The sequence below is a fragment of the Dinoponera quadriceps genome, unplaced genomic scaffold (genome assembly GCF_001313825.1).
Source record: "Dinoponera quadriceps isolate SergipeBrazil2010 unplaced genomic scaffold, ASM131382v1 scaffold120, whole genome shotgun sequence".
In the NCBI taxonomy this organism is placed as follows: Eukaryota; Metazoa; Arthropoda; class Insecta; order Hymenoptera; family Formicidae; genus Dinoponera; species Dinoponera quadriceps.
The window spans coordinates 2,098,398-2,124,078 of NW_014554309.1; the positions used below are offsets into that span (position 1 = coordinate 2,098,398).

At 41.9% G+C, this 25,681-nt stretch overlaps 1 protein-coding gene across 1 annotated transcript in view; it reads left to right on the forward strand.

Annotated features, from left to right (window-relative positions):
• The window catches only part of LOC106745530 (teneurin-a), a 730,052-nt gene that overhangs the window by 462,990 nt on the left and 241,381 nt on the right, over positions 1 to 25,681 (forward strand). Inside the window, exon 8 of the mRNA XM_014621223.1 lies at positions 13,864 to 13,939. Within this exon, the coding sequence (XP_014476709.1) occupies positions 13,864 to 13,939 (76 nt within the window). The remainder of the gene's footprint in view (positions 1 to 13,863; positions 13,940 to 25,681) is intronic.

The following is a 25,681-nucleotide window of genomic DNA, read 5'->3' on the forward strand; positions in this document are numbered from 1 at the left end:
GGGGGGGGGGGGGGAATATCGTCGCCGCGGTCCTTCCGCATCGACGAGCTCGACGAGCGGATCGGTGTCTGCACGCGACTTCACCAAACACTCATTAGTGAGCCGAGAACACCCGGGAGGTGTTTACGAGGGACTGTCGTTCGATCGAGACAAGTCGAAATTGCTCAGAGCCAAGTAATAAATTCTCTCTCCTTCGAAGGAGACCGAAGAGCGACCGAGTTACGGGGGGAACGTAGAGGCGCCGTTGTGAACGATGAGGCCCGAATGTGCGTGCGATCGACGGTGAGAAGAGTCCGACGACGAGAGAAAGCGGCACCGTAGACGATACACTGTAAATCCGCGTGTTGTTTTTAAACCTCTTCAAATGACACGTTTGACCGAGGCTACTTCTATGTATTTTTTGCCGATTTAGCTTACGTCGTTCAAAACGTTTAATCGTGTTAAATTAAGACTTGAAATTACGACGTGTTGACACGTCCAATCGTGTTAAATGGCAAATGATTTAAAACGGCAAGACACGTGTGAGAAATGTTGTGAGAAGAGCTTCAGCTAAAAGATTTGCAGTGTACTCGCTGCAAATCCGGCTATGCGGCTATCCGCCTCTACGCGGAGTCTACCGCTGTGTACGCGCACACCGGAATCGGATCGCAATGTTTCGCGCTTCTTTGAGAGATCCTGCGTCGAAATGTTGGCCCCTATATTAGATAAATTTGGAATTTTGCAACAGGGTAGGAGCTCAGATAGCAAAGTAAATTCCAATTTCAATTCTAATAATATTTACTTCCACTTTGATCCTGTCTCCAATTTCTGTTTTCGTTGTTTTAACATGAAAATAAGTTGTTTGAGGCGGCATCAAAATTAAATCTGTAGAATTAAAGGTTCAAGAGACAAAATAAGATTCTCTCATGTTTCCTCGCCGCAAACATTTCGATTAGCGATGACAGAAATGAAGGGACCGACGCCGAAAATTCTTGCCGGAATGCGTTGAAATAAAGAGATGTTCATAAAATGATATTTGTAACAGATTAAGCACATTTGCAAATATTTCCAAAAACTTTCCTATTACTTTAACAATCACTAAATAGCCATAAAATTAAGGGAAGATAGGCTAAGAAGAAACATTGCATGCTCATGTTAATTTTATAGTTATTTATTGATTGTTATAGCAAAAGAGGAAAATTTGTCGGAATATTTTACAAATTTATTTAATAGATCGCGAATGTCAGTTCACGGATATGTCCTTTTACTTTTACGTGTGTCGCAAGAATTTTCGGCATGCGTTTTTTCGCTTCTAACATCATCAAACAAGACAACTGCGGCGAGAGACTAGAAGCCTTGGAAATGTCGGTGTCATCAAAGCAATTTTATAGCTCTATAGCCTGTTCACAAATAGGCACAAACTATCGTTAACCCAGACAGTAATATGTTAGGCTTGCAAGGCCAGCACGCGTTTTCTTTTGCTTATCCACATTTCTACGTTTTGTACAAGACACTATATCCCGCTCCTATTCTTCTATCACTCAGAAAAAAGTTCACGTGACTCTTATTATCAGCCTGATTCGATAAAACTGATTTACTGTAGACTGACGGCAAGCAATCTGCAAAGATTGAATAAATAAAAATTGGTAATAATCTAAAGTGATTTATAAATGTCATATAACACTTAGTGTTACATAACATATACATTGTTGAGTGCAAAATTATAAAATAGATGTGATGTAACTGATGTTGACCGGGCAGCAACACATGCGCGTAACGTGTCCGTGCAATGGGGGAAAAATGCAAAAATAATATTTTCTTTTAGTTATATTTAACAGTCTGAATATTTTTGCATAAAATTTGCTTAAAAATTGTGTCAAAGTGTTGAATTTTTTGCTTTAATTTTTAGCATACCATTTTACTTCTTAACACGTTCACTTTGCGTTGAATCGAAACAAAACTGAGAGTGGTTTGAGACCGTTTGGGACACGAGAAATGTGTTGAATTTAATGCACAATTTTTCACTGCAAAGAGAGACCTATGCTATGTTACTTCTGCGTCAAGATCGCCGGTGTTGCTCTCAAGGTTAAGAGCGTCAAAGAAGCTCGCGGAAAAAAGAAGATTAGCTTTAACAGCCAAAATTAGATTTAACATGTGGACGCCTAAAACTTTAGCGGTGTAAGAAATTTTAATTGCTGCGGTAACAAACTTTTTTGCGAAATTTTCACGATAACACGTTTGCTGGCGCAGCGGAAGAAATTGCTGCCGCGGCAATGAAAATCGCTTACACCGCTAAAGTTTCAGGTATCCGCATATTACAATTGATTCAGCTGTTACAGCTGATTCCTTTTTCCGGTGCATCGAGATTTCGCGACCGGAAGTCGACGAGTTAGTGGACGATAGCCGCGACGAGTTTCTCCCGACGCCGCCGCAGCGTTTAGCCGCGACGAGGAGGGCGAAGAGGCGCGTTAAAGAATGCGAGACGCGGCGGCTCCTATTATTTACCACTGCATCCTCGTATTCGCGCCGGCCGGCTGGGAGGCGAATTCTCCATGAATTTACAATCCGCGACGCCACGCGCCCGGTATCTCTCGAATATTATCCGCCGGTTCAAAGTAACGCGCGAGCGGGTGCGTTTCGACGTTTCGAACGAGAGCGACTAAACGGCGATTACCGCGATTTACCCGTCCGCATCGTCCGCGATCGAGTCCCCCAACGGTGGTTCGCCGACGCGCGGCCTCGTTCGCTCGCTGCGAGTGAAACAACGATGACGCTGGCGCGCGACGTCGCACAGTAAAGGTGTTAACAGTAATAACACACGCGGCGGGATTTATAAGAGCTAAAGCGCTGATCAGAATTCTCGGGCACGCATCCACTTGGATTACCTTGGTCGTCCAGCGGGTCCCGTGGGTTGACGGTTCTCGCGTAAGGCTGTACAACGTGTCGACAGTTCGTCCACCTCCTTCCCCCTCTCGTCGCTAATGCATCCCTCATTTTCCCGGGCCCTGCGCCCGCGATCGAGAAATGGACTATCGGAAATCGCCTCGCCTCGCCCCACGTCGCCATTATCGCCAATCAAACACAATATTTGCATAATCTTACGCATCCGTGCGGGGCGCTTTCGCGTTCCCCGAATAAACACGTCGCTTATAAGTACCGAAGGACACACACACACACGTATGCCTGCGCGATCAATCAAGGGAGGGGGAAAATAGGGAAAGGTAGTCCACGATGTGCGACATATCGATCGCCCGATGTATCGCAACATCAAATTCCGAGTCGGACTCGGCCATTAGAAATCTACTACTGTCATTTTCGACCCTTGCGAATGCACGGCATGCATGACGTCGGCTGTATCGTGGATAATTTACCACACCCTGGATACAAAATTACACAATTTCCGAAGACGATGAACCGCGTGGACACATGTGCGTTCAAACCTACGAAGGAAAAGCGTGCGGACGTGGAAAAGGGTGATCGAAGTCAACGGTGATTGCTTCGTCGTATAAAACTACTTTTTAAAAACGTTCAGAGCGTTTCAATTTTCACCTAAGAATCCGCACGAATTTTTTCCGGTACCCGGGGTGGAGCATCAAACTTTCGACCCGGGGTAGCTTGTCTTCGTGTTTACGCGTCTTCTCGAGACCGGCTTTCCCGGAGTGGCAGCAGGTCGCCAACTGTCGATCAAACCCGAGCGACGATACGCGTGATCGTCGCCCTAAGTTCGTTTCTCGGCGAAGAATACAGCTTTGTTTCACGACGTGCTCACGGAACTCATCCATGAGACGCGCAATCGGTGCGTGTATGAAAAGAAAAAAAAGAATAAACGGCAAAAGAGAAGAAAGAACGAGGGAGAAGAGAATCGTAAAATCGCGGCAGCGATGAAGCCCTGTCCGACCGGCCGCGTTACATTCCACGGGGCTGGGCGATCCCTGCGCGAGGTGTAAGGTCAAACGGAATAAAATGCGAGCGATAAAACGCGGAGGAGTTTGCACCGGCCACCGGAATAGATGAGTTTTCGAAAGTGCGGACTGCAACGCCGGCTCCTACGGCGACACGTATCGGGGCTGCGCGCGTTCACTTACACACACGCGCGCGCTCTCGTACAGTCGAGGAATTCCGGAAAGGCGGATACACTCGCGACGGCGAGGTACGTATAAGGTCGAAGAGACCTTCCGGCGGAGAAAAAGGGTAACCGTCGCGCTCCAGAGATTCCCTGGCCGACAGCCAAACACCCAACAACCAAGAAACCTTCGGACTCAACTGTATCCACTCCATCCAGGGACTTACGTACCTATCTCTGATCTTTTTCTCCCGTCTATACGTGCCTTTCGTCCCTTACCGCCGCTTTGTCTCGCCTCGCCTCTCCGTTCACCCTCGAATTCCATTTCCCAGCTCTGTTTCTCCGAAAACTACCCCGCTTCCACTCGCCGGCCTTCCTCGACGTCCTAACGCCCTGTCACTTTCGTTATACTATCGTTCTCGTTAACACTTTCGTTATCCTCCTCTCCTCCCCCCGCCCTTCTCGCTCTCCCTCGAATTCGTCCATCTCTCGATTTCTCGGCGACCTCGTTCGTACCGGTCCCCGCTCGATGTTCGAGTTTCCCGACCGGTACGTCGCTCACCCGTCTTCGTTAAGAGGACTGTGCGCGCGCAATGATTAAATAAAGAACAGACCGGTCGACCGGTGCGCCCCCCCGATTACGGGGGAGGAAACCCTCCGCGATCCGTGAGTGCCGGTCGATCTGCTAAATTGCGCGCTTTTAGGCGAGCTATTAGTCGACACGCTCTGTCAGCGCCCGGGGCGGGAAAACTCCATCTCGCGCGACGGGGATGTGCCTCCACTTACTTTATTCCGCTTACGTAATTTCCAGCCCGGCTATCGCAACCATGCTCGTCGTCTTCGATGACGTTCCCTTGCCGACGACGTATCTGGGTCGCAGCGTTCTTACGGCCCGGGGATATTTTGCGCGCGGACTCGTTTCGTGCTGCTACCGGAGATACCGCGCGCGAATCTTTGCCGCGAAGTAACGCGAAGTAACGCGATAAGAACGCAGCGACGGCCGGCAATAAAATCGACCTTAACCTCTAAATAACCGGCGCTCGCGGTGCCACCGGCGTACTCCTCCGGGAGGGCATCAGGTAGAACCGGAGCACCGTAGATAAAATGAGTATAGTCCATCGGCAAAATGCGAAAGTCACGTCATTAACCGACCGAGCGCATCGACCTAGTTGCCGGCGCGCCATTAGCAGATAATGACACTTTTTTAAGCGAAGCCCGGGCTCGGTCAGACTTCAGTTCACGTAGATAGAGAGTGCGATCGATCCGCGCTCGCCGCTCGGCGGTTCCCGCGCGGCGAGCCTCGTTCCGCGAGGAATTCTCGCCCCTCTTTTTTTTCTCCCTTCCTTCCTTCCTTCCTTCATCTCTTTGTTTTTTTTCTTTCTTTTTTCAAATCAGCCGAAACAAACGCCAATTGAGAGGAGAGAACGTCGCACGATCGTTTCTGGAAAATATCTCCGAAGGATCCCGCGCGCGTTAACGACCGCTCGTTACCATCTCTCGATCCCTTCTTATTCCGCGAGAAAACGTTCGACCTGTAATAAAGGAGAGACGGAGAGAGCTGGGATAATGATGGGAAAATTATCGGAGTCGCATATCGCGAGGAATCGTTAAACGATCGCGCTCTCTTCGCGTTATTTCGCAAACGTCATGGACGGATTAAACACTAACCGTCAGTCCGCAGCATCTTCGGTAGTCCTAGATGTAAACGAACGTTATTGAAATCGACTTGTCGAAAGTCACCGTCTTTCTCGTACGGTGATGCTCGAAGCAAGAATCTTTTAAAATACATAAACACTACATTTGTTTCCAGAACTCTTTGTTTTAGTAAGCTGAGAACTATGAAAAAATTATTTTACAATAGGCAGATTGATTCTTGATAATCGAACAACGTCTCACATGTAAGTCCGTAGGTACGCCTCTTCCGGGCGACGAAAATCGTTTAAAAAAGATAGAATGTATAGAATTGTAAAATTATTAAATATATGGAATTATTAACATATAGAAATAATAGAATTGTTATAAATAAATACAGAATTCTCAATAGTTTATAAGTTTCCACGAAGTGATACGCCAGCTTCGTACGCACTAAAATTGTACAACCAAAAGTATTATAACTTTCCGGTATATCATACATCTTAGTCGCAATTTAAAAAAAAATGACATTCTAGGGCACGTATTATGTGCTCTATTCTTTATAGCTGCATCGCTGAACTGGTGCAATAAGTTGAAGTGAGAGAACATATTCTTGTCTCACTTCAATTAGTTCAGCAGTGCAGCTATGAAGAACAGATCAATGGACTTGTTCGGAATTGATCGGAATTCCGATCGGAGTCGTTTAATTATTCCCCGTAAAATACTGAAAAAGAACTGTGTAAAATACTAGAGAAAATCCACGGAATAATTGAATGATTCCGGTCGGATTTCATTCCGATTTCATTTCATTCCGACCGTGGCATGTATTATGGACCTGCTCGGAATCGATTCCGGTCGGAAGGGAGGATCTTTCAGTTATTCTTGAAATTTTCTTTTATATTTTATAGGAGATGATTGAGCGATTCCGATCGGTATCAATTCCGAACAGGTTCATAATGCGTGTCTAGTTGCATAATAGGCGCCCAGGTCACAGCTAGAATCCCAGGTATAAATAAAGGAGCGCAGCTGACAGTCAGTGTTTTACCAGCTATCCGAATCACCTGGGCGCCATTTTGGTTAGCGATCGCGACTAAGAACGTATGATGTAAGTTACCAATATTTTTGTCGTATGATTTTAGTATATCACGACTAAATGAAATCCTTTCTTCATATGCCGGATTATAACGAGCAGCTACAAATTGTGGAGAGCGTGTTCTTACTTAAATTAATTAATTAATTGTTCAGGTTAACCTCTTGCGACCTAGTCTTTCTTCCTTACTCATCTTTCTTCTCTCACTTCCTTATTCGCTCGCTTCAAGTCTGACTATACGAACAAAATCACTTTCGACATATCTAATTCCGATGCGCTTCTCTAATTGTATCTACATTGAGAAGAAAATATAGTATCTTCAGAGGGGCAATAATATCCTTATTTTAACTACAAAAATAGTAGTAGCAACATACACGTAAGATTATTATCACGGACGCTCCTTAGAAGGAAAATTTTCTCGTGGCTATTTTTGTGGTTGAAATAAAAAAAAAAGATATTGTCCCCGAAAGTGGAGATATTTTTCTCTTAGTGTTTAAGACTCTACAAACATCGAATCGACCGTATCAGAAATGCCTCTCTATTTGCGCTTAGAATTCTAATTTTGCAGCGATCGCTCTCGGCTCGCTCGCTCGCGTGCCGCCGGCGTTTATTCCCGCCAAAGCTGCCACCCCGCCGGAGGCACGCGACCCTTCGCGAGCGTTAATATCGGCGATGAGTGGTCCGTCGCGAGAAGGAGCGTCGCTTTCGCGTCGAGAGAGGGTAGCTACTAGAAAATATGCGAGATATCGGGACACCCTCGATCCGTGCCCTCACCTTCTCCGTGTTATCACCATGGCTACCGGACGAAACAAACGGTAGCCGACATGGCGCTGCTAAGCCTCGGCAGCCTGGCAACCGGTCTCTGGTCCTGTAGGAGAACGAGCCCCGTCGCTTTGTGCTCTTAGCTGTCAGGACTCTCTCTCTCTTGCTGACAGGTTCCTACCTACCTACGTATCCACCTACGTACCCATCCACCCGCCTAACTATGGGCGAAATCGAGTCATTCGCATCTGACACGCGCCAATTTATGCTCGGAATTACAAAGGAAACGTTACGTCCTGTGTGTGTTACGAGGGAGCCTTTGAGCCTCGCGCGAATACCGAATGGCGCGCACCCTCGTGCCGATGACACGGCGATCCTGCATTGCCGCGGATTTCGTCGTCAGCCGGTCTAAGGTCGAATCGTTGGCGTTTATGATCGGCGGGGGCCTTTATGCGGACGCGTTTACCTCTCTCCGCGTGCCCACCGCCGACCGAATTTCCGCGCCGTCATCGTTGCGCTCCGCCCCGACACTCGGTTGCACCGCCGCCGCCGCGACACCGCCGAAGGAGTCGCAAACGGCTCGACTTATCGCACCGCAAAATCAGTTTAATAATGCGACGTTTTCCTTTGATTATTCGATCCCTTTTCCGGTCGTGGCCTTTTATGCCCTCCCCTCGTCTCGCCCGGGTTTCTCTTAAGGTAATTGACTTTAAGGTAAATGGTTAATATGAGCCGAGGAGACTCGATAAATCTGTGTGTTAAATGTTTGTACACGTATATGATTTACGTTATATCGCTTTGGTGTTATATATTGGGAAGAAAATGTTTAGCACTTGTAACTATAATTGCGTAAGTAAAAGAATTACTGTCGGGAGGAGCACTTTTCTAGTATAAGTGTTACTTTAGTTTCAGTGTGACAGTGACATTACATGCAATTGTTATTATTATTTTTGAGTTGAAACCAGAAGAAGATATAATTGAAGTCGAAAATGATTATAATTTTAATGAGGTTTCTTTCAATGCAGCTAGAAAGTATCAATCGAATTTACACGATATTTAAAAAAAAATAAAAATCGCTCCCGATTATTCGCGATTTGACGTATAAGATTTTAGGCGAGGGCCATCAGGCATTTGTTTGTTAATACATCATATGTACAATCGGCGTGATAAAAGATGCAACACTTGTTTACGATGAGGTACGCAATGCTTTCGACATCCAACAGGAGAATTCGTTTTTTTTTTAGTAATTCTCACGAAATACATCTTCCTCTTCGACACGAAGTGCGTTGCAAAACTCATTGAAAAAAGTGTTGTATCTTTTATCTTCACGTATACCGCAATATATTTTAGCATACGATTTTTCGCTTCTGATATCATCAAAGAAGGACAACCATAGTGAGAATCCAGCAGCCTTAAAGGGAAATATAATACAATATTTACCAAATCTTTACAGATTAACTGTTATATACTTTAACTGTTATCAAAAATTATGTGCTTTACATATTAATTTTTGGAAAACTAGACGGTCAACGATCTTGTAATTTTTTTTTAATATTTCTACAGGTCCTTGTTATCATCTTTTTGTTTTTTCATTAAAACTGTAGAACGGTAAAGAGTAATTTAGAATTAAAACGTGATATCGAAAACCGTTTTATATGTAAATAATGTTAACTTGCACTTCAATTACCTCAGATTCAATACAGTCAGTCTTTCTTTAATTTCGTCTCGAAAAATTGAGATCGTTTTTCGCGAATTTAAATCGTATTCCGACAATATGCTGTTAAAATTTGGAAACATTTCTAAAAAATAATAGTCTTGTGGAGCAACTGATGACTGAAAGCTCAACACAAATTGGAAAATTTCATAATGGTTCGTAAATTTAGAGAAATTTTCGCCGGTAAGCTCTTTAACGTGAAACTGTCAAAACACATAATCTTCGCAATGACAGAGTGCGAACGTACGTTGCGAACGAGCGCGACCCTCCCGAGCGAGAAAACTCGGATAATTTCGGCGGAACTTCGATACTTTCGAGTTTCGATTCTACGTGCCCGCTTTTAAGGCAGTGCAGAGCAAATGTAGACGCGGCGATCTTTATAAAACGATACTGCGAGGCCGCTTATCAGTGCGTAGTGAATCGTACTTAGAGAGTCCGGTGTATAAAGTAAAGATCCTCGGGGCGTAGACAGTGACAAATTGCGGCGGAAATAAGAGGGCGAGCGCGCGGCTAGAAGAACCTTATGGGGCTAAAACCGATGTAGCGCCGGTATATCAAAGTAAACGAAAGAACAAACTGTCCTTGCTTCTTTCTTTTTTTCATTTCGTTGCCGTTTCCCATGGACTCGCCCACCGGATCCCATTACATTCAGCCTCGTTATTGATTCAGTAGCCACCAATTTTCGCGTTGCGCGGGAATCTTTCTTCCGGCGAAAGAAAAACTTTCGTCTCGCGTTACGGCCGTTCGCTAAAAACTCCGCGGTTTCGGTTAAAAATTAAAACACATCCCAGTTCATTATTTTCGTTCGCAAATATAAACGAGAAATCTCTCTCTCTCTCTCTCTCCCTCCGCTCGCTATATTCTACCTACTCGCACGTGGAATCTGTACAGAAATTTCTCATGATTTTTCCAGTTACATAGATTCCGATTAGACTACCAAAGTTGTCCCAAAATTGGTTATCCCGCCACAACACCATTTAGGAATTCCATTCTTCTCCTAAATATGAAATGATGCCTTTTTCCTGCAATATCGCTGTGCGGTTTGCTATGCTAGCAACTATCATCCCTGTAGTCGAGTGACGGTTCGGCACCGAATGTTAGATTAGAAGATTAATAGCCGGGATTTTATTTTTAATATTACTTTGCTCGATAGCGCGCGCTAAGAATGGGATTACCGGTTGTTAACCGTGGTGGGGCAATATATTTCGGACCTTCTAATCGGAATGCCGCATATGGGAGAATCAGAGAAAATTTCCATGCGGTCGGTTGTACGATAGCGCGGTTGAATTGATCGTGATGCGTCCTCCTCCTCGGAGGTATCCTGCTGGAGGTATTTTACGCGCAGATTAGTCGGTCGCAAAATAAACAGGCTGAGAAGTTCTCCAGGGCGCGCCTCGCACGCGGATAAGCGTCACGAAAGCTCATCGGCGAGGTTTACGCGAAATAGCGAGCGAGATGCGGCGTTATCCGGTAAAGAGATTTCGCGATCTCGCACGTCCGGCGACCGGGGCCGTCTGTGTCAGACTACCGGCGGTCGATAGCAGGACGTCACTGATGCTTACATTAATCATGGACGCATTAACTATACAGATAAAAGGAAGACGGTGCGCGACGAGCCATCAACTAGAATATGCATGACGTTACGAACCGACAGACCGAAGACCACGCACGAAGGCGAACGAAGGCTAAATCGAATGGCAACGTCAGACTCCGCAGGAAAGAAAGTTTGCGAATTAATTATGCACGCGCGCTCGCGCAGCCACGCAGCAACCGTCTTCCTACGAATTCCGTCGTCCCGACGATTATCGCCGATCGCTCCTCTGATTCGTGCTTTCGCGCGGTCCATCTGATCAACGCGCTCTGTCGACTCCTTCGACACGTCTGGGCGTTTTCACTTTCTCACGATTACGGTAGTTTCTTGTTTCTGTGGAACACGCGAGACAATACTGTTGGTATAGCGCTGGGAAATATTATAACTCATTTGTCACATTGGCGAACGCTCTGCTGAAACATTCGTCTCGTTTCGGCCTGCACGACTACTAAATACATTGACTGTCGTGCTATCATGATCATTACGTGATATTTACGTCGAATCTTACGTTATTTTTCCTTAAAGTTGACCTAAAATTATTTTTGATAGTCTTAAGTCATAGACCAAAAATGTCATTAATAACGTCAATTAGACGTTATTTTAACTTACAAAATAATCTTACAAAAATGATCGAATATTGATCATTACTATCAAGGAATGGCACGGGAATTTCTCCCTCCCATTTCGATGAGCCTGAAATATATAATATTGTAATGTAGACCAAAATAAAGGACATTTTTTTCTTATACGTGCTCATACGTATTTTTAGGGGGCGAAACATTCTTTTGAAGAAAATCGGTTTTTTCTTTCGAAGTACGTATCGTTCGTTGTACGACCGTTCCTCCATCTCAATGATTGAATGAAAATTTCTGATGCCGATAAACTCTTACGAAATCTTTAAGGAGTATGCTTATGATATATACTTATATGCTTATATCGTTCAAAAAACATTATAATGGCATATTTATTGGCAAATGTTAGAAACAACTCCATAGCAATCGATATGCGACGGTTAATTTATATAATTATATATATAATTAATATAATGTAAACTGTAAATAACGATTCGTCCTCCTCAGTGAAGCCAGTTCAAAATGCTGTCTTGTTTTATCTACAAGAATCATATGAACGTCATATATATCGAGTATCACGAAACGATAATTAATAAAAAGATATATTAATTATTAATTAATACATTAAAAAATACATTAATATATAACGTCAAAGCACCGATAGCATGTCTGTATAGAATAATATATATCAAATAATGTTTACATGTGTTTTCAGAATATTCTATATACTATAATAATTTACACTGTGAATTGAACGTTTATATTACGTCGTTATTGCAAAGTCTTTTTGACGTGTTAAAATTAACGTTAAATATACGTCAGTTAATGGACATATGACCGCGAGTGTCAGATCAATTGTGACGAAATTTTGTGACCGAATGTTGACGTAATAGTAACGACAGGCTGCTACTTGGGTGGTAACGCTTATTAGGAAAATAGTTCTCCTGATATATATTATAATTCATTTACTAAAGTTTATAGTTATGATATTATAGTTACAAATACGAATTATTTTTCCATCCGTGCATATTATCGCTTTTCCTCCAAATTCCTCGCAATGTGTAACTTTAAATCTACGTATTTCCGAATATATATAGTTACCTGATTTCATTTTGCTTTATTTTATATTACTTGATTTTCGCTTCGCTCCGTTCATGCGCTCGTTTACATCACGGTCGGGCCTAACAACTAGCAATTAGCTATCGCCCCGCTGTTTAATATATCATCCTATAGTGTGTGCGTTAATCTAATGTAACAAAATCGATACCGCAGCATACTCGATAAAAATAATAATAATAATAATAATAATAATAATTAGCAATAGCGGAAGTGCCCGTTCGCTCGGGCCGTTTAAATGATTTCACCGGCGTTATACACGAAACAGGGTTAAAGCACTCGCGAATACGAGAGAACAACTTGCGTTTAATAAACTCAATTATCTCGTCGCATGACACAGGTCAAGTTGCCGAGAGTAGAGGAATATCTGCGTCCGCCGCAGATCCTGTTACCTGTCTAAGTAATTAAGCAGTAGTTACGACGGCATATGTTTCAGCAGAAATGCCGCAATATGCGCCGCGGCCATGAATCAAATGCAGAGAAAATTGGAGCACGCCCGGAATGTATCGAAGAATTCCCGCTCGTGCTTGTATATTAACTTTCTAACGACGTGCCGCGTATCGCCGGTATTATCGCCGATAATAATCGGGGGGGATCAAATTTCGCCGTCAATTATCCGTAAATCGGCGAACAGCGGATAACGCACCGAGAGAAATCCCGATTGAATTCTAGCCATTCGCGTCCTCACTTACATCTCCTTCCGGTTTCGGCTTAAAATAATAATAGCAGCAATATGCTGATGTAAGATTATTATTACCCACACTGCGATAACCGTACCAAGAAAAATGGTCCTACTTATCCTTTCGTGCGATTACAATTACAAATTCACGGAGAAAGATAACTTAGAGAGGACGACGAATTTTATGCTGTCGTAGTGTATAAATAAATCAATACACCAAGTGTTTCTTAAACACTGTTCGGTACCTTTCATTTCTCAGATAATTTTATAAAGAAAGGTTCGTGTGTTCGTATCTCGATGAAACGACCTGACAAAAGTCAATTCCTAAAATGTTGGACTGTATTTAAGGAGCACCCCGTGCGTCTATTGATTCGTTACGATAGCATAGAATTTGCACAAATAATAGTTGTCTCGGTTGCAAACAGTTAGGGAGTGCATCAGAGGGTCGCAGCTGCGCCTCGTCATGCTCGACTTCTCCGAGATCGGTCGCGATCGCGGAATTCCGCGTGGGACCGGTTGCGACCACGGCTCGCAGAGGCGGCCGTTTCGCGTTTGCATCACGGCTCCTCGCCGTTAACCGATGCAAGACGGATGCGTTACCCGATCGCTGAGTGTGACTTTATGCAGCAGAGCATTAAGGACAAACGTTTCGCTGTGTGTTGCAGAGTACTTGATGTCAGGAAGTCCACGGAGTTATCCAGCACGATCCCCGGGGGTGGCTTCCACTCCAACCGTGACCAGGTGAGTTAGTGCGCCTCCCGCGAATTTCACAAATCCGCATACGGGGATGCATTTCTCTCCCTCTCTCTCTCTCTCTCTCTTTCTCTCTTTTTCTCTCTTTTTCGCGCAGCCGAACGTGACGCATCCCTGACGTAATAACCCCGACGTATTTTTACCTCTCCAACTCGGCAAATCCGTGCACCTTATTGGTTTACCCGCCGGCTGAGCTTCGTGCGGACGAGCGGAGTTCCGCGAAGATTCGACGTAAAACCGTCTACGCGTTGTGCGTGGTTGACGCACCTGGTGGGTCTCGGTCGGCTGTGCGCTTCCGTATGCCGCGATAAATTATCAATCCACGCCGCTATCGCGTCCGCTCCTAATGCGCCGGTGGTCACGGCATCGAGCGGAGATGACTCTTAATTACTGAAACGAACGTGGAATTTCGTCGATGAACACCCGTCGGTGCATCTCGCATTGTTATATTGTCAACGGCGGAATTAACACTGCGATATATAAGCACGATGTAGGAAAACGTTTGGTTGAACTCGAGCCGAAATTTCGATCGCTGCTTCGACACGCTTAAAGATAGTTTGCGTCTACTTCCCTTGCAGAAAAATGTTAATGCCTAATAATAAATTGGCCGCTAATAAATTACCGTTGCCCATTCGTAATAACGAGTAATCACGAGTGATAAAATTACTGGACAACAATAATTTGTCACCGGCCGACTTATCATAGGTGGTGATATATTTTCTGTTAGGATCGTGCCTGTTTCTACCGATTTCGGTTTAATCTAGAGTTTATTGAAGCTTGGGTTGTAAAATGAATTCTCGGTTTGTAAAGAGCGCGAATTGGTTGGATTCTAACTGAATTGCATCTGGTACGTTTAATTAAACTTGTAGCTCGTGTGCTATAACTCGATGAATTACGAAGATCGAAGGTTGATTGCTTCAACGCAATGTTGTTGACCTTAACGGATTTCCGGCGAATCGCAAATGCGAGAATCGTGTATTCATAGCATAGTCTTCGTTGGTCTTCGTTACAATTTATACAGCCAATGGCTTTTGGAAAGCGTGCGACATTATAAAACTGTAATTGTTCCTCTCTCCCTCTTATTTTCTCTTCTGCATGTGTACTTGAGGAAAATGAATTTAACGGAGAAGTAGCCTGACGATAGCATTATTGATTTTACATACAATACAATATGCTCATGTCGAAAAAGTCTTTAATTATTACAAGAAATGATCCAGCAGCCTAAATGCGAAGTATTGACAATAATTGTTCTATGGGAGAAATTGCCTAAAAAAATTGTATTATCTCTCTCTCTTTTGTGCTTGTACACGTGTAATTATATAATAATATGAACTTATATCTGTTAGTCAGGCATTTTAATTTTTCCCTTATTTTTTGCAAACATTAATAATACCGACTGTTTGTTCAATCCATAACAGGCATCTGTAGGGCGTCTCTCAGCTAAAGTGTACCATACGAGATACTTAAACTGTTATCAGAAATGGTGTATTTTACATATTAATTTCTAGAAAATTAGATGGCCAACAATCTTGCAATTTTTTCATAATATTTCCCCAAATCTCTTTTATCATCTCCTTGTTTTTCATATAAAACCGCAAGAATAGTTTGGTTGCTAGAATTAAAAACGCGAAGCCGTTTTCGTAATATATATAAATAGCGCTAATTTGGACTGCAATTATCTCAGCTTCGTTAGAGTCAGTCTTTTTTTTCAATTTTGTATGTGTGTTTCGATTAATATGCCGTTAAAATTGGGAAAGCTCCCTAAGAGAAAATAAATTTACGGACTAACTACCGCAAAAAAGCCGAAAGTTTTCTCAGCTCGGTCACGGAGAACGTCCTGACGACGAAACTCGAGTGTAAAAAGTTTCGAGAATCTAAATCAATCGACCGGCGAGAGGAAAGCCGAGACAGGCGCGAGAGCGCCGTAGGAAACGCGATAAATACAGAGTACTTCGCGACGATCCGGCGGCGATGAAGAGGGGGGAGGGGGCGGCTGAGAAGGCGCGGGCGGCGGAGAGACACGTCTAAAGATGTTCCCAATTCAAATGAGTTGAACTTTTAAAATATTTAGAATGTTGAACAGGCCCCGGCATTTCCATTTCGCTCCGACGTTCTCTCTCTCTCTCTCTCTCGCGCGCGCGCGCGCTAAGCGTGCCGCTCGATCGTCGTCAGTGACGCGCACGAAATTTCGAATTAGTTCGCTCTTTATTCTACCTCATTACCATCCTTCGGCATTCCGCCTTCTTTCTTCTCTCGAGCAGCTAATGGCCCGCTACGTGCCGTAATTCATATTTCATCTCTCGCACGCGGAATGCTTCCGAGGGACTTCGCCGTATTAAGACGGCAGATATTCCTTATTGCGATTTCATTTTGCACTGTGTTGCATTACGACTCAGCCGATTAGATCGATGCGATTATTTGCTATTTTGGATCGTCGAGTAAAGTACACAAGGCGGCTTTCAGAGATTTAACAATTGCGTCTCGTTGCGAATCAGCGTTCCATCGACCCGTCATACATGTTTTGCAATTAATTTTCAAAAAAGGTTACATAGTCTATTTATCTATTTTTTTTAACTCTGATTTTAATCTGAATTTCCATTATGACTTTGGAGCAATAATATCGCCAACGAATATTCTATTTATAGCGAATATTATGTCCTACTTTTTATGTCAGAATGCATATTGTTCGAAGATGACTAAATATTTATAGATGATACAATTTGATTATTAATTTATGTCTCACAATCGATGTTCGACATTTTTACGTTATGTAACTTTTACGTTGCGTCATCTTTCAGAAGCAGAAGGAAATTGGGTTGTAGAGGATTAAGGCGAATGCCCGACTGTGTCGTGTGATACTGTCGTATATGCAACGGCATCAAATATCGATATTTCACGGAACGTCGTTCGATTATTCAATTTGTGTCGCGAGCGAGCGTTAAGAGACTCCTCTCTCTCTCTTGTTCCTTTCTCTCTGTCTCTCTCTCTACGGAATCGTTAATACATTCGCCATCGTGCTTAAACTTCCTCGAACTATGAATGTCTGTACAACGATGCGCGCGATTATCCGTCTCGTAGCTTTCGTAATATCAATTATTTGCGACGATCGACGCATACCTGGGGATTCTCTTGCCTCTACATTACACATTCATCGCCAGTCACGCGAGTTCGTCGATCTTTTCCTGAGGATCTTGAACTCCGCTCAGGGCTATCGATTTTATTCTATACTTATGTACCACTGGAAGAGAGGGAGGGGCGGTGCCTCTAATTTCGAATTCTACCTACCTACCTACGTACCCCCTATCCCTCTTGTCGACAAAGTACGTGGGCATAAGACAGCGTCGTTACCGTCATGTAAAGGCCGTTCGTTTGATAATCCAACCACGGCATGTATGAAACGTTCTATCAACGTGTGTCGTCGCGCAATTTACCGCAGTCTGATCTGATCTGCCAACGAGATCACGCGATCACTTCAATCGCGATGAATACGAGACCATTACGTTACGGAAACTGATAACAGATATGGAAAACCCGATCCGAAGATACCGTCGTTCCCGGACGATAATCGCATCGACCCTTAACGCTTTCTCACAATTCTACCTCCGACCGGTCGTGTAACTTTTTTTCCCTCTTTCCTCCCTTCTTCTTCCCCCCCCCCCCCCTATCTCTCCTTCTCTCTCTCTTTCTCTCTCTTTTCTTGAGAAAACGCGCTCCAGCCTCGGCAAAATGACGAGAGGAGGAAGGGCCATCGGTGTCACCGGAAACAGCAGGTCAGCGAGACGGAAAGTACTCTGTTGCTGAGGCAACGCGGCTAAAAGAACACGCGCGAGATCCTTGTCCGAGAGAGCGAAGGAGAGTTTCCTCCGACGTTCCATCCTTCCTTTTACTCGCCCCTCGTCCGCCTTACGCCTCAGCCAGGCTTCCTTCTGAAACTGCTAACGACCGAATCCGCCGAGAACATTGGTCTATCGTGACCATAGCTCGGCCGCCGTGGAAAACCGTGGAATTTCTCACGGTGTGTTGTCAATCGATGGTGCAATCGATTTTTCGGAAATGTCGAATGAAACACTCGTTCTCTCAAAACTGTCGTTGCGAAATCATATTTCTGAATCGAAAAGGGCATAAATACTCCGAGTCGAAATTCTGGTTTTATGATATACCCGTAAGGGGATTTTCCGGTTTTGAAAGGCGAATTCAGGCGTATTTTTAGGGAATTTTTTATGCATAAAAATTAAGATACAGTTAAAAAATGATATAGCGTTAAAAAGTACATTCAATATAGATTTAAAAAAGGTTCTTTTATTTTACTTTTATTGCAATTATGTGATCCAATATGGCGCCGAAATTAGGCCTGCACTGTTAATATGAAAGCAAAAGTTCGGTTCTTCTTTCAATAAGTAAACTTGTGATTTTCGCCTGAATTAAGATTATTAATATTGTACGCATATTTTCAATATAACAACCGTTTAAAAGAACAATTCCAATTTTCCTTTTATTTGACTTTTAAAAAAATAGAAAAAGTCAACGTAGGCTATTTATTCTAGTTCAGGCGATAGCGGCATGTTTGTTGAATATAACTGTAAAAGTGGAAGCCAATCGGGCAAGTAGTTTTTTTTTTAGAATCGTGTCAACCATGTTCGAAAACATGGTTTTGAGAAAAACACATTTAAAGTTTGATGAAACATTTTTCGTGATAATATGTCGAAACTTTTGGACTTACCGTCAATCAACTATTCCAGGAACATTTCTCTTCTTAAAAAATTTCGTTCTGTAATGTTTTATGCTCTCGAACGGCAATTCTGGCTCAAAGATACGCGATGCTACGAGTGCTTGAGACGATCATTATCCCATGAAACGGCAAAATCATAGACTGTGTTGTCGTTGGTTATGCCCATTGCCTGCATTATTTAAAGAACATTTATGAATCCATCGTTGAAGATATTGACTGCTAAAAAATTGGCGAAGTCAAACCACTCCATTGCCGGCGAAAATATGCTAGGGGACGAATATCCATATTGATGAATTTAAAAATTCATTATTGTTTTGAGTATGTGCTCCGGGACATCTCTTTAATAAATTATTCGAAGACAAATCTTCATAAATTGGTTTGATGCATTGTAAAAAATGTTTTAGTCAAGAGGATCGTGCTTAAATATATCGAGTGTTCCATTGATCTCTACTTGTCCCCGCTTACAACAACTTTCAGGAATGGGTAGGCGATAATGATGTGGGATATTCTTAAGGCTATAAATTCGATATAATTTCGAAGAATTTCGAAAAAATCGAATTTATCAATCACCAGCGAATTAATCACCATCGTAATTTCGGCTACGCCGAACTTGGAGCTCGAAAGCCGAGGTCGTTGCGCTTTCCTCGGAGTCTCAAAAACGTGCTTTACAGTGAGATGACCGGTGACGGTAGAATTATGGCGCGCAGCGAGATAAGACCCAGAGAAATTTATTACTCAAAGGATACCGAAACACACCAGCCGTCCTTTCAATCCTTTATCTCTCGTTCTAGCTTCGCGCATGTGTGTGCGTGTGTGTACGTCGAGTTTCGAGTTCTTCCTTTTTTTGATTTCACTTGTTTACCGACGATCGACCGCCACGATTCACCCTAATATTCTTCTCTCCGGCGGAGCAGGAGACGTTATATAAGTACGGGCGGAGAAATGGAAGGACATACGTCGAACCAAACAAATTCACAGTTAAAACGAATCGACGTTGCCGGGACTCGCCGGGGTGTGCTTCGTTTAACTGCACAACTCTATGTTCCCGAATTCTCCCGGGTCTTCTCCGAAAAGTAAATTGTTTACCACGCGCGTCCTTTCCCTACTTATTCCAGCCGCCCGGTAGCGCAGGCTACGGTTACAGGCGTGCTTTTGTCTCTCCACCGGCGGAACTATTTAAATTAATCAACATGGAAACCTTAATCTCGCCCGACGTCTTAATCCCGGCTTCAATTTGCGCGCGACTCCGGCGCCCCGTCCCTCGGAAACTTTCCACCCGCTCTACCGAACTCGAGTCTCGTTCGATGGCACGGAACGGGAAGCCGGATTTAAAATGTTTTCTTATTCCCCGGGATGTATTCTCATTACGGCGCCCGTCCAGAAATAATACAACATTTTTGCGCGATTATTTCTCCTGCGGAAGGCCCTTCGCCGGGTAAGCCGTACCTCTGCGCCCGTTCTTGAAAATCTAACGATTCCAGCTACTTGTTAAATCCCTGCGAATTTTCGCGAAGGATTTAAGATCGATACTTTTATAATTGGATATAATATGATTCATTAATGTATCGATTATGTTTTGTCGGTGGCAGAAGTTCGCTGAAAAAATCAAGAGAATTAAGTTACGTCCAACTATATCAGCCTGACTGTATCAGCGTTGAGTTTTTCGTGAAAATCCACATGAACTTGTCGAACAATCCAATATCTTCCGTCGCATAATTGGAGGATATTGATGGGTAACCCAGAAATGGGTTACGATTTGTTTGATCGATTGATTGGACACTAACTGTTATTGCCAACAATACCGGAGATTGCAGAGCAGAACGAATAACATGAGAGGGAGAGAAATGATTATTTATACGGAACATCAAAAATTACTTGTCACGCTTGCGGAAACTTTCCAGGTATGAATACCGGGTAAAATGAAATAGAAAATGAAGTACATTGTGTGTATGAGATTCAATATTTCGCCGTTTGTCCGACTAAAGATTTTAATCTAACTCGCATTGAGAAATAAATTTTTGGTATTTGCAGCTATAATCGCGTAAGTGAAAGAATTAAAGTCAAGAGAACCATTTTTCTAATAAGCGTTACAATAATAGTGATAATAACTTAACATGCATACACTACTATTTTTATAGATTAAAACTAAAAGAAGGTATGCATTGAAAGAAAAACTTATTTAAATCAAATAAATATATTTCTTTAAATATTATTTATATTATTCAAGTAAATATACAGTAAATTTTTAAAAAATTTGTCTTATTTAAATTAATATTTATTAAAGCATAAGAAATATTTACTTGAATCTTATATTTTTTCCATTTTTAAGTGCACAAGTTTTAATTTTAAAATATTTTTTCTCGAAACTGATATTTTATTAATTTAGAAACATTTTTTTATTTTTTATTAAAATTAGGTTATAAAAAAATATTCCTTTAAAACCAACAAATTATTTTTTTATGTAGAAAGAGAAAATTCTCAAGTTTAATAAATTATTAATTGTATTAGAATTATAATAAATCATTTACTCACAGAAAATAATTAATTTTTTTTAATACTACAAAAGTTATTTAAATATGTATCGTGATTATTTTGTAGTAAATAACTAAATTACTTGCATTTTAAGTAAATATATATTACGGGATTGTTACTATTAAAAAAAATATATATGCCAGGAAAAAAATATATTATTAAATAATTTCAAACAAGAGAACGGAAAGTTTTTTTTATTATCGTAGCGTGAAGCTTAGTTAGCTCAGCGGTAAGAGTAGTCGCCCAGCAATCAATAGACCCGAATTCGAATTCCTTCTCCGAATCCGATTTACTTCTTGTAAATATACAAAACAACTATTTACTTGAGTTAAGCAATAGTATTTTCTTAAATGTACAAAACTTTTTTCAGTGTAATTGGGACCGAAAATAACTAATTATAACGGCATTTCTTTTAGTGTACAAGTACAATCGTATGTATGCGTTACAGACGAACGAAGAGAATAAAAGTTTACTTATAAATAAAAGACAAAATGACATTTTTGAAAACGAAATTTTGTAGAAAATTGTTCTAAACATTTTTTCTTAAGAAAAAAAATATTTTTAAATTTCTGTTATGTCACTTCTGGTTATGTCACTTTGTAGCTTTGTAATTTAATTTATAAGTAAGCTTTTATTATTCCTCTTATTCGTTTGTAGCGCTTGCTTTCACTTGGACGTACTGAGAGAAATTCCGTTAAAATTACCGTCATTTCCAACGCCATTGTTCTCTTGGCTACAATTCTTCCCAAATATTAAAAATTTAATAATAGAAATTTTACAGAAACAGCAGAAATTGAAAAAAAAATTAACAGATATAACAAAATAACAGAAATTTAAGAAAAATTTCCGTAAAAAAAAAACTTACGGGAAGGTTTCTTAACTTTCTGCTTGTAATATTGTAGCTCTTAACTCACCGTTAAACTTTTATTCGGCACATTTTTTTCTCTTATAATTTGAAAGTTGTATGCAAAAAAATGAGAGTACCTTCGTGAGATCGAAAATCATCACCTATAAAAAGCGATAGGGCACAAATAAAGCGTATCGTTTCTCACGTGTTAAGACACTTTACACATCCACGAAAGGTCATTCAAATTGAAGAGTTCGGATTCGCTGTGCTCCCTTGCGAGACAGCGATCGCCGAGGACGGAATACACGCGTTCCTAAATAGCCATGTATCCGAGAAGGCATCAGATAATCGTGAGTGATAAAGTGCGCCCGCTTCGAAAGGTAAGCACTGTGATCCGGTCACGCGCCGTGCTGCAGCGCGGTACATATACCGCGAAAGCGCGAGCCGACGCCACGCGAACGAAAAACGAAACGACAGCCATAAAGCGGCGACACGTTAACTCCGGCTGTCCCCGTTCTCCGCCACCCTCCGTTGCAATTAGTGAGAGAATCCTTATCGGGCACTCGACGAGGGTAGTAATTGACCGGTAGATAAGAACGTGGGAAACGTACTATCCTAATTTTAGTCCGCCACGCACGCACCGCAGCACGCACGAACGCACGCACGCACTTACGGCACGGCACTCCGTGATAGTCCCGCGAAGAGAGGAAAGGTGAGAAAGAGGTGGAGAAGGAGGGAGGTAAGGAGAGAGAGCGAGAGGAAGGATACGAGTGCGACAAACAAGAGCGGTACGTACGCGCTATGGCGCCGGTGTTAATAAAAATCCGGGTCGTTCGCGTGACACGATGCGATATGGTTGCGGCCGGTGTTTTCGGACGTTGGTGCGCACACGTGCACCCTCTTCTTGCACGTATTCCGTACCAGCCACGCTTTATTTCGTCATGTACGTGAAAAAAGTTCTCGAGACGCACTCGTAAAGTCGCTCTTTATTCTTCGCGAGGCAAATAGTATCCGAGGGCCGAGCGGACGTACTGTGAGGAAAACATTTGTTATTTGTAGCTATAATATTTTAACTATACACCATAGTACGAAAGAATTATAGTTTTTCCAAATAACACGCACATTTTTCAGTTATTAATTAAAGAGACTTCTATGTATGGCCATTTTCAATAATTAATAACTCGAAATTTTGCGTGGCCATTTGTAAAATGACAGAGGACTTTTTTACTCAGTTTAATCAGATTTACCTTCACATGAGCGCTTGTACGAAACATACTAGACATCCTTTGCACACACACACACACACACACACACACACACACACACACACACACACACACACACACACACACAATTTGTATACAAATACATAATATATATAAATAATAATAATAATGAATCATTGTTTTTATTCCTGTTTCTGTCTAGATTTTTTTTTTTAAGTTACATTATCACAATCTTCTGTTCATAAATAATAATTTTATTTTAATTTTATTTTTTATGTATTTTATTTTGCTGTAAGGTCCAATTGTATCAACAAAATATTATAAAAAGTGTGTGAGAATTATATTTTTTGTATACATATAAGATTTATTTTTAACCTTCGTCATCTTACTCACGTGTGGGAATAAGAATGACGAAATTGATACGTTCTCAAAAAATTTAAATTAAACAAAATTCTAATTCATTTATAAATTTTCTAGTTTATGAATATGATAAGAAAGGCTTTTAGCTATTCAGAAAAAATGTTGATTATTATTTTTATGTCACTGCGAAAATATGGAAGAATCGATAAATCATAGGATCGTCTTTACCTCCTTCCTCCCTTCCTTCCCTCTCCAGATAGAAATTAATCGGGGTGTTCATCAGTTCTATCGTGGCCTAAATAGGTATGCCTTAAGATAGGTCTGCCTTCGTTGAGTCTAGATAGCATCTAGAAAGGCAACTTCTGAATGGAATTTCATAAATAGGCCCTGAATAAGTGCTGATGTAGATATTCTTAACAAGGCTCACAGGGCCCAGTCAGGGCTTAGTTAGTTAAATAGATTTAACAAAACTGGCTCTAAATTGTACATTTCTACGTTACATTTCTATATAGGACCTGGATAAAAGTGAGGAAAGATTGTATAGGGCCTTTCTAGCGCTCGTTTTAAATTTCTACCCGGGCCTTTTCTTCTGTTTAAGACCAATTACTTTTCTAATAAGTATTATTATACAGTCGTTGATAATAACCTTACATACATATTGCTATTACCATTTTTACGATAAAAGAATCCAAAAAGTAATATAGTTGAGACCGAAAATAACTATAATTTCTCTCAATATGTGCGCGAAGATGAAGGTAAAAATAATGTGATAATTTTGTCTGTAATGGGGACTTCAACGCTATGTTCAATAATCGACCGGTTGTATTTTTGCGGGCGATATATTGTTACGATAAGAGCGGAATTCACAGCGTGACAAAAAACGATCGATTGTGTGTATCGATGTTTTTTAGGAAACGAGAATTCGACAAACGCGTTTCCGTTGATAGAATTAAATTTCAGCGGCTAATCATTAATATAAAATTATACCTCTCTCTCGCTCTCTCTCCCCCCTCTCTTTCTCTCTTTTTGCATGACCCTACGATGAAAATAGCAATGTGCCGATGAACGTGCAAGTAGAAGGAGAAACTTTGTGCTCCGATAAATTTCAAGAGAACTTTGTATCGATGGTTATTCAATAGAATGCAAGAAACGGGAATGAAAAAGGGACGCCTGTTCGATCACGCGAACGCGATGCGCTCGTACGATATAATTGACATTTAATTATTTGTAATTGAATGTGGCGCTCCAATCTACTGCGTTGGAAGTTCTTAAGAATGGTGCGACAGCGGGAAATAGGTCGCTGGTTACCGTGCAGACTGGAAAGTACGAGTGACATCGCACTGGAACAAATTTGCATGAAATGCTTCCGTGGAAGGGCCATTCGTTTGGTAGATGTGTCTCTCCCACCCTCCCTTTTACCCTTTCTCTCTCTCTCTCTCTCTCTCTGTCTCTCTTACCCGTTGTACGAGCACCTTAAAACCACCAAGTTTCAAAATGTGGTCGCACTTCGTAATCCCTACTATTCACCCTTAAATTCTCAGATATGTACTAGGAACGTAAATCTCGGTTTCTCGCAATAATATCTCGCCAACGACGAAGATTCATCGTGATTCTCGGATCGTTACTTAATAAAATATTGAAGCAGAAGGAGAACACAGTTTCCATGACGTCGAGATGTGTCGATCGATATCAAATTTTAATCCCTCGGAGGCCTAGTGTGTCATCAGAGGAGGGAGAAATTTATACAGTGGGTCCTCCCCCACCGTGATTGGCGGCACAATCGGGGAGATAATTATTATATGTGGGAAAGCAAGTCGGAAATGTAATATAAAATGTTCTCGCACGGGGCTTCGTTTCCAAGAAAATCTTTCTTTAGGTTGGAATTAAATTATCAATAATTTTCCACCTTTCTTAAGTTAGAATAACTTTCATTAAACTCATCTCAACAGCAATTATCTAATTATGAATGGAAAGAGAGATAGCGTTTTATTAAAAAATAATTGAAGGTAATTTAAATTACGGAAGCGGTGTGTGCA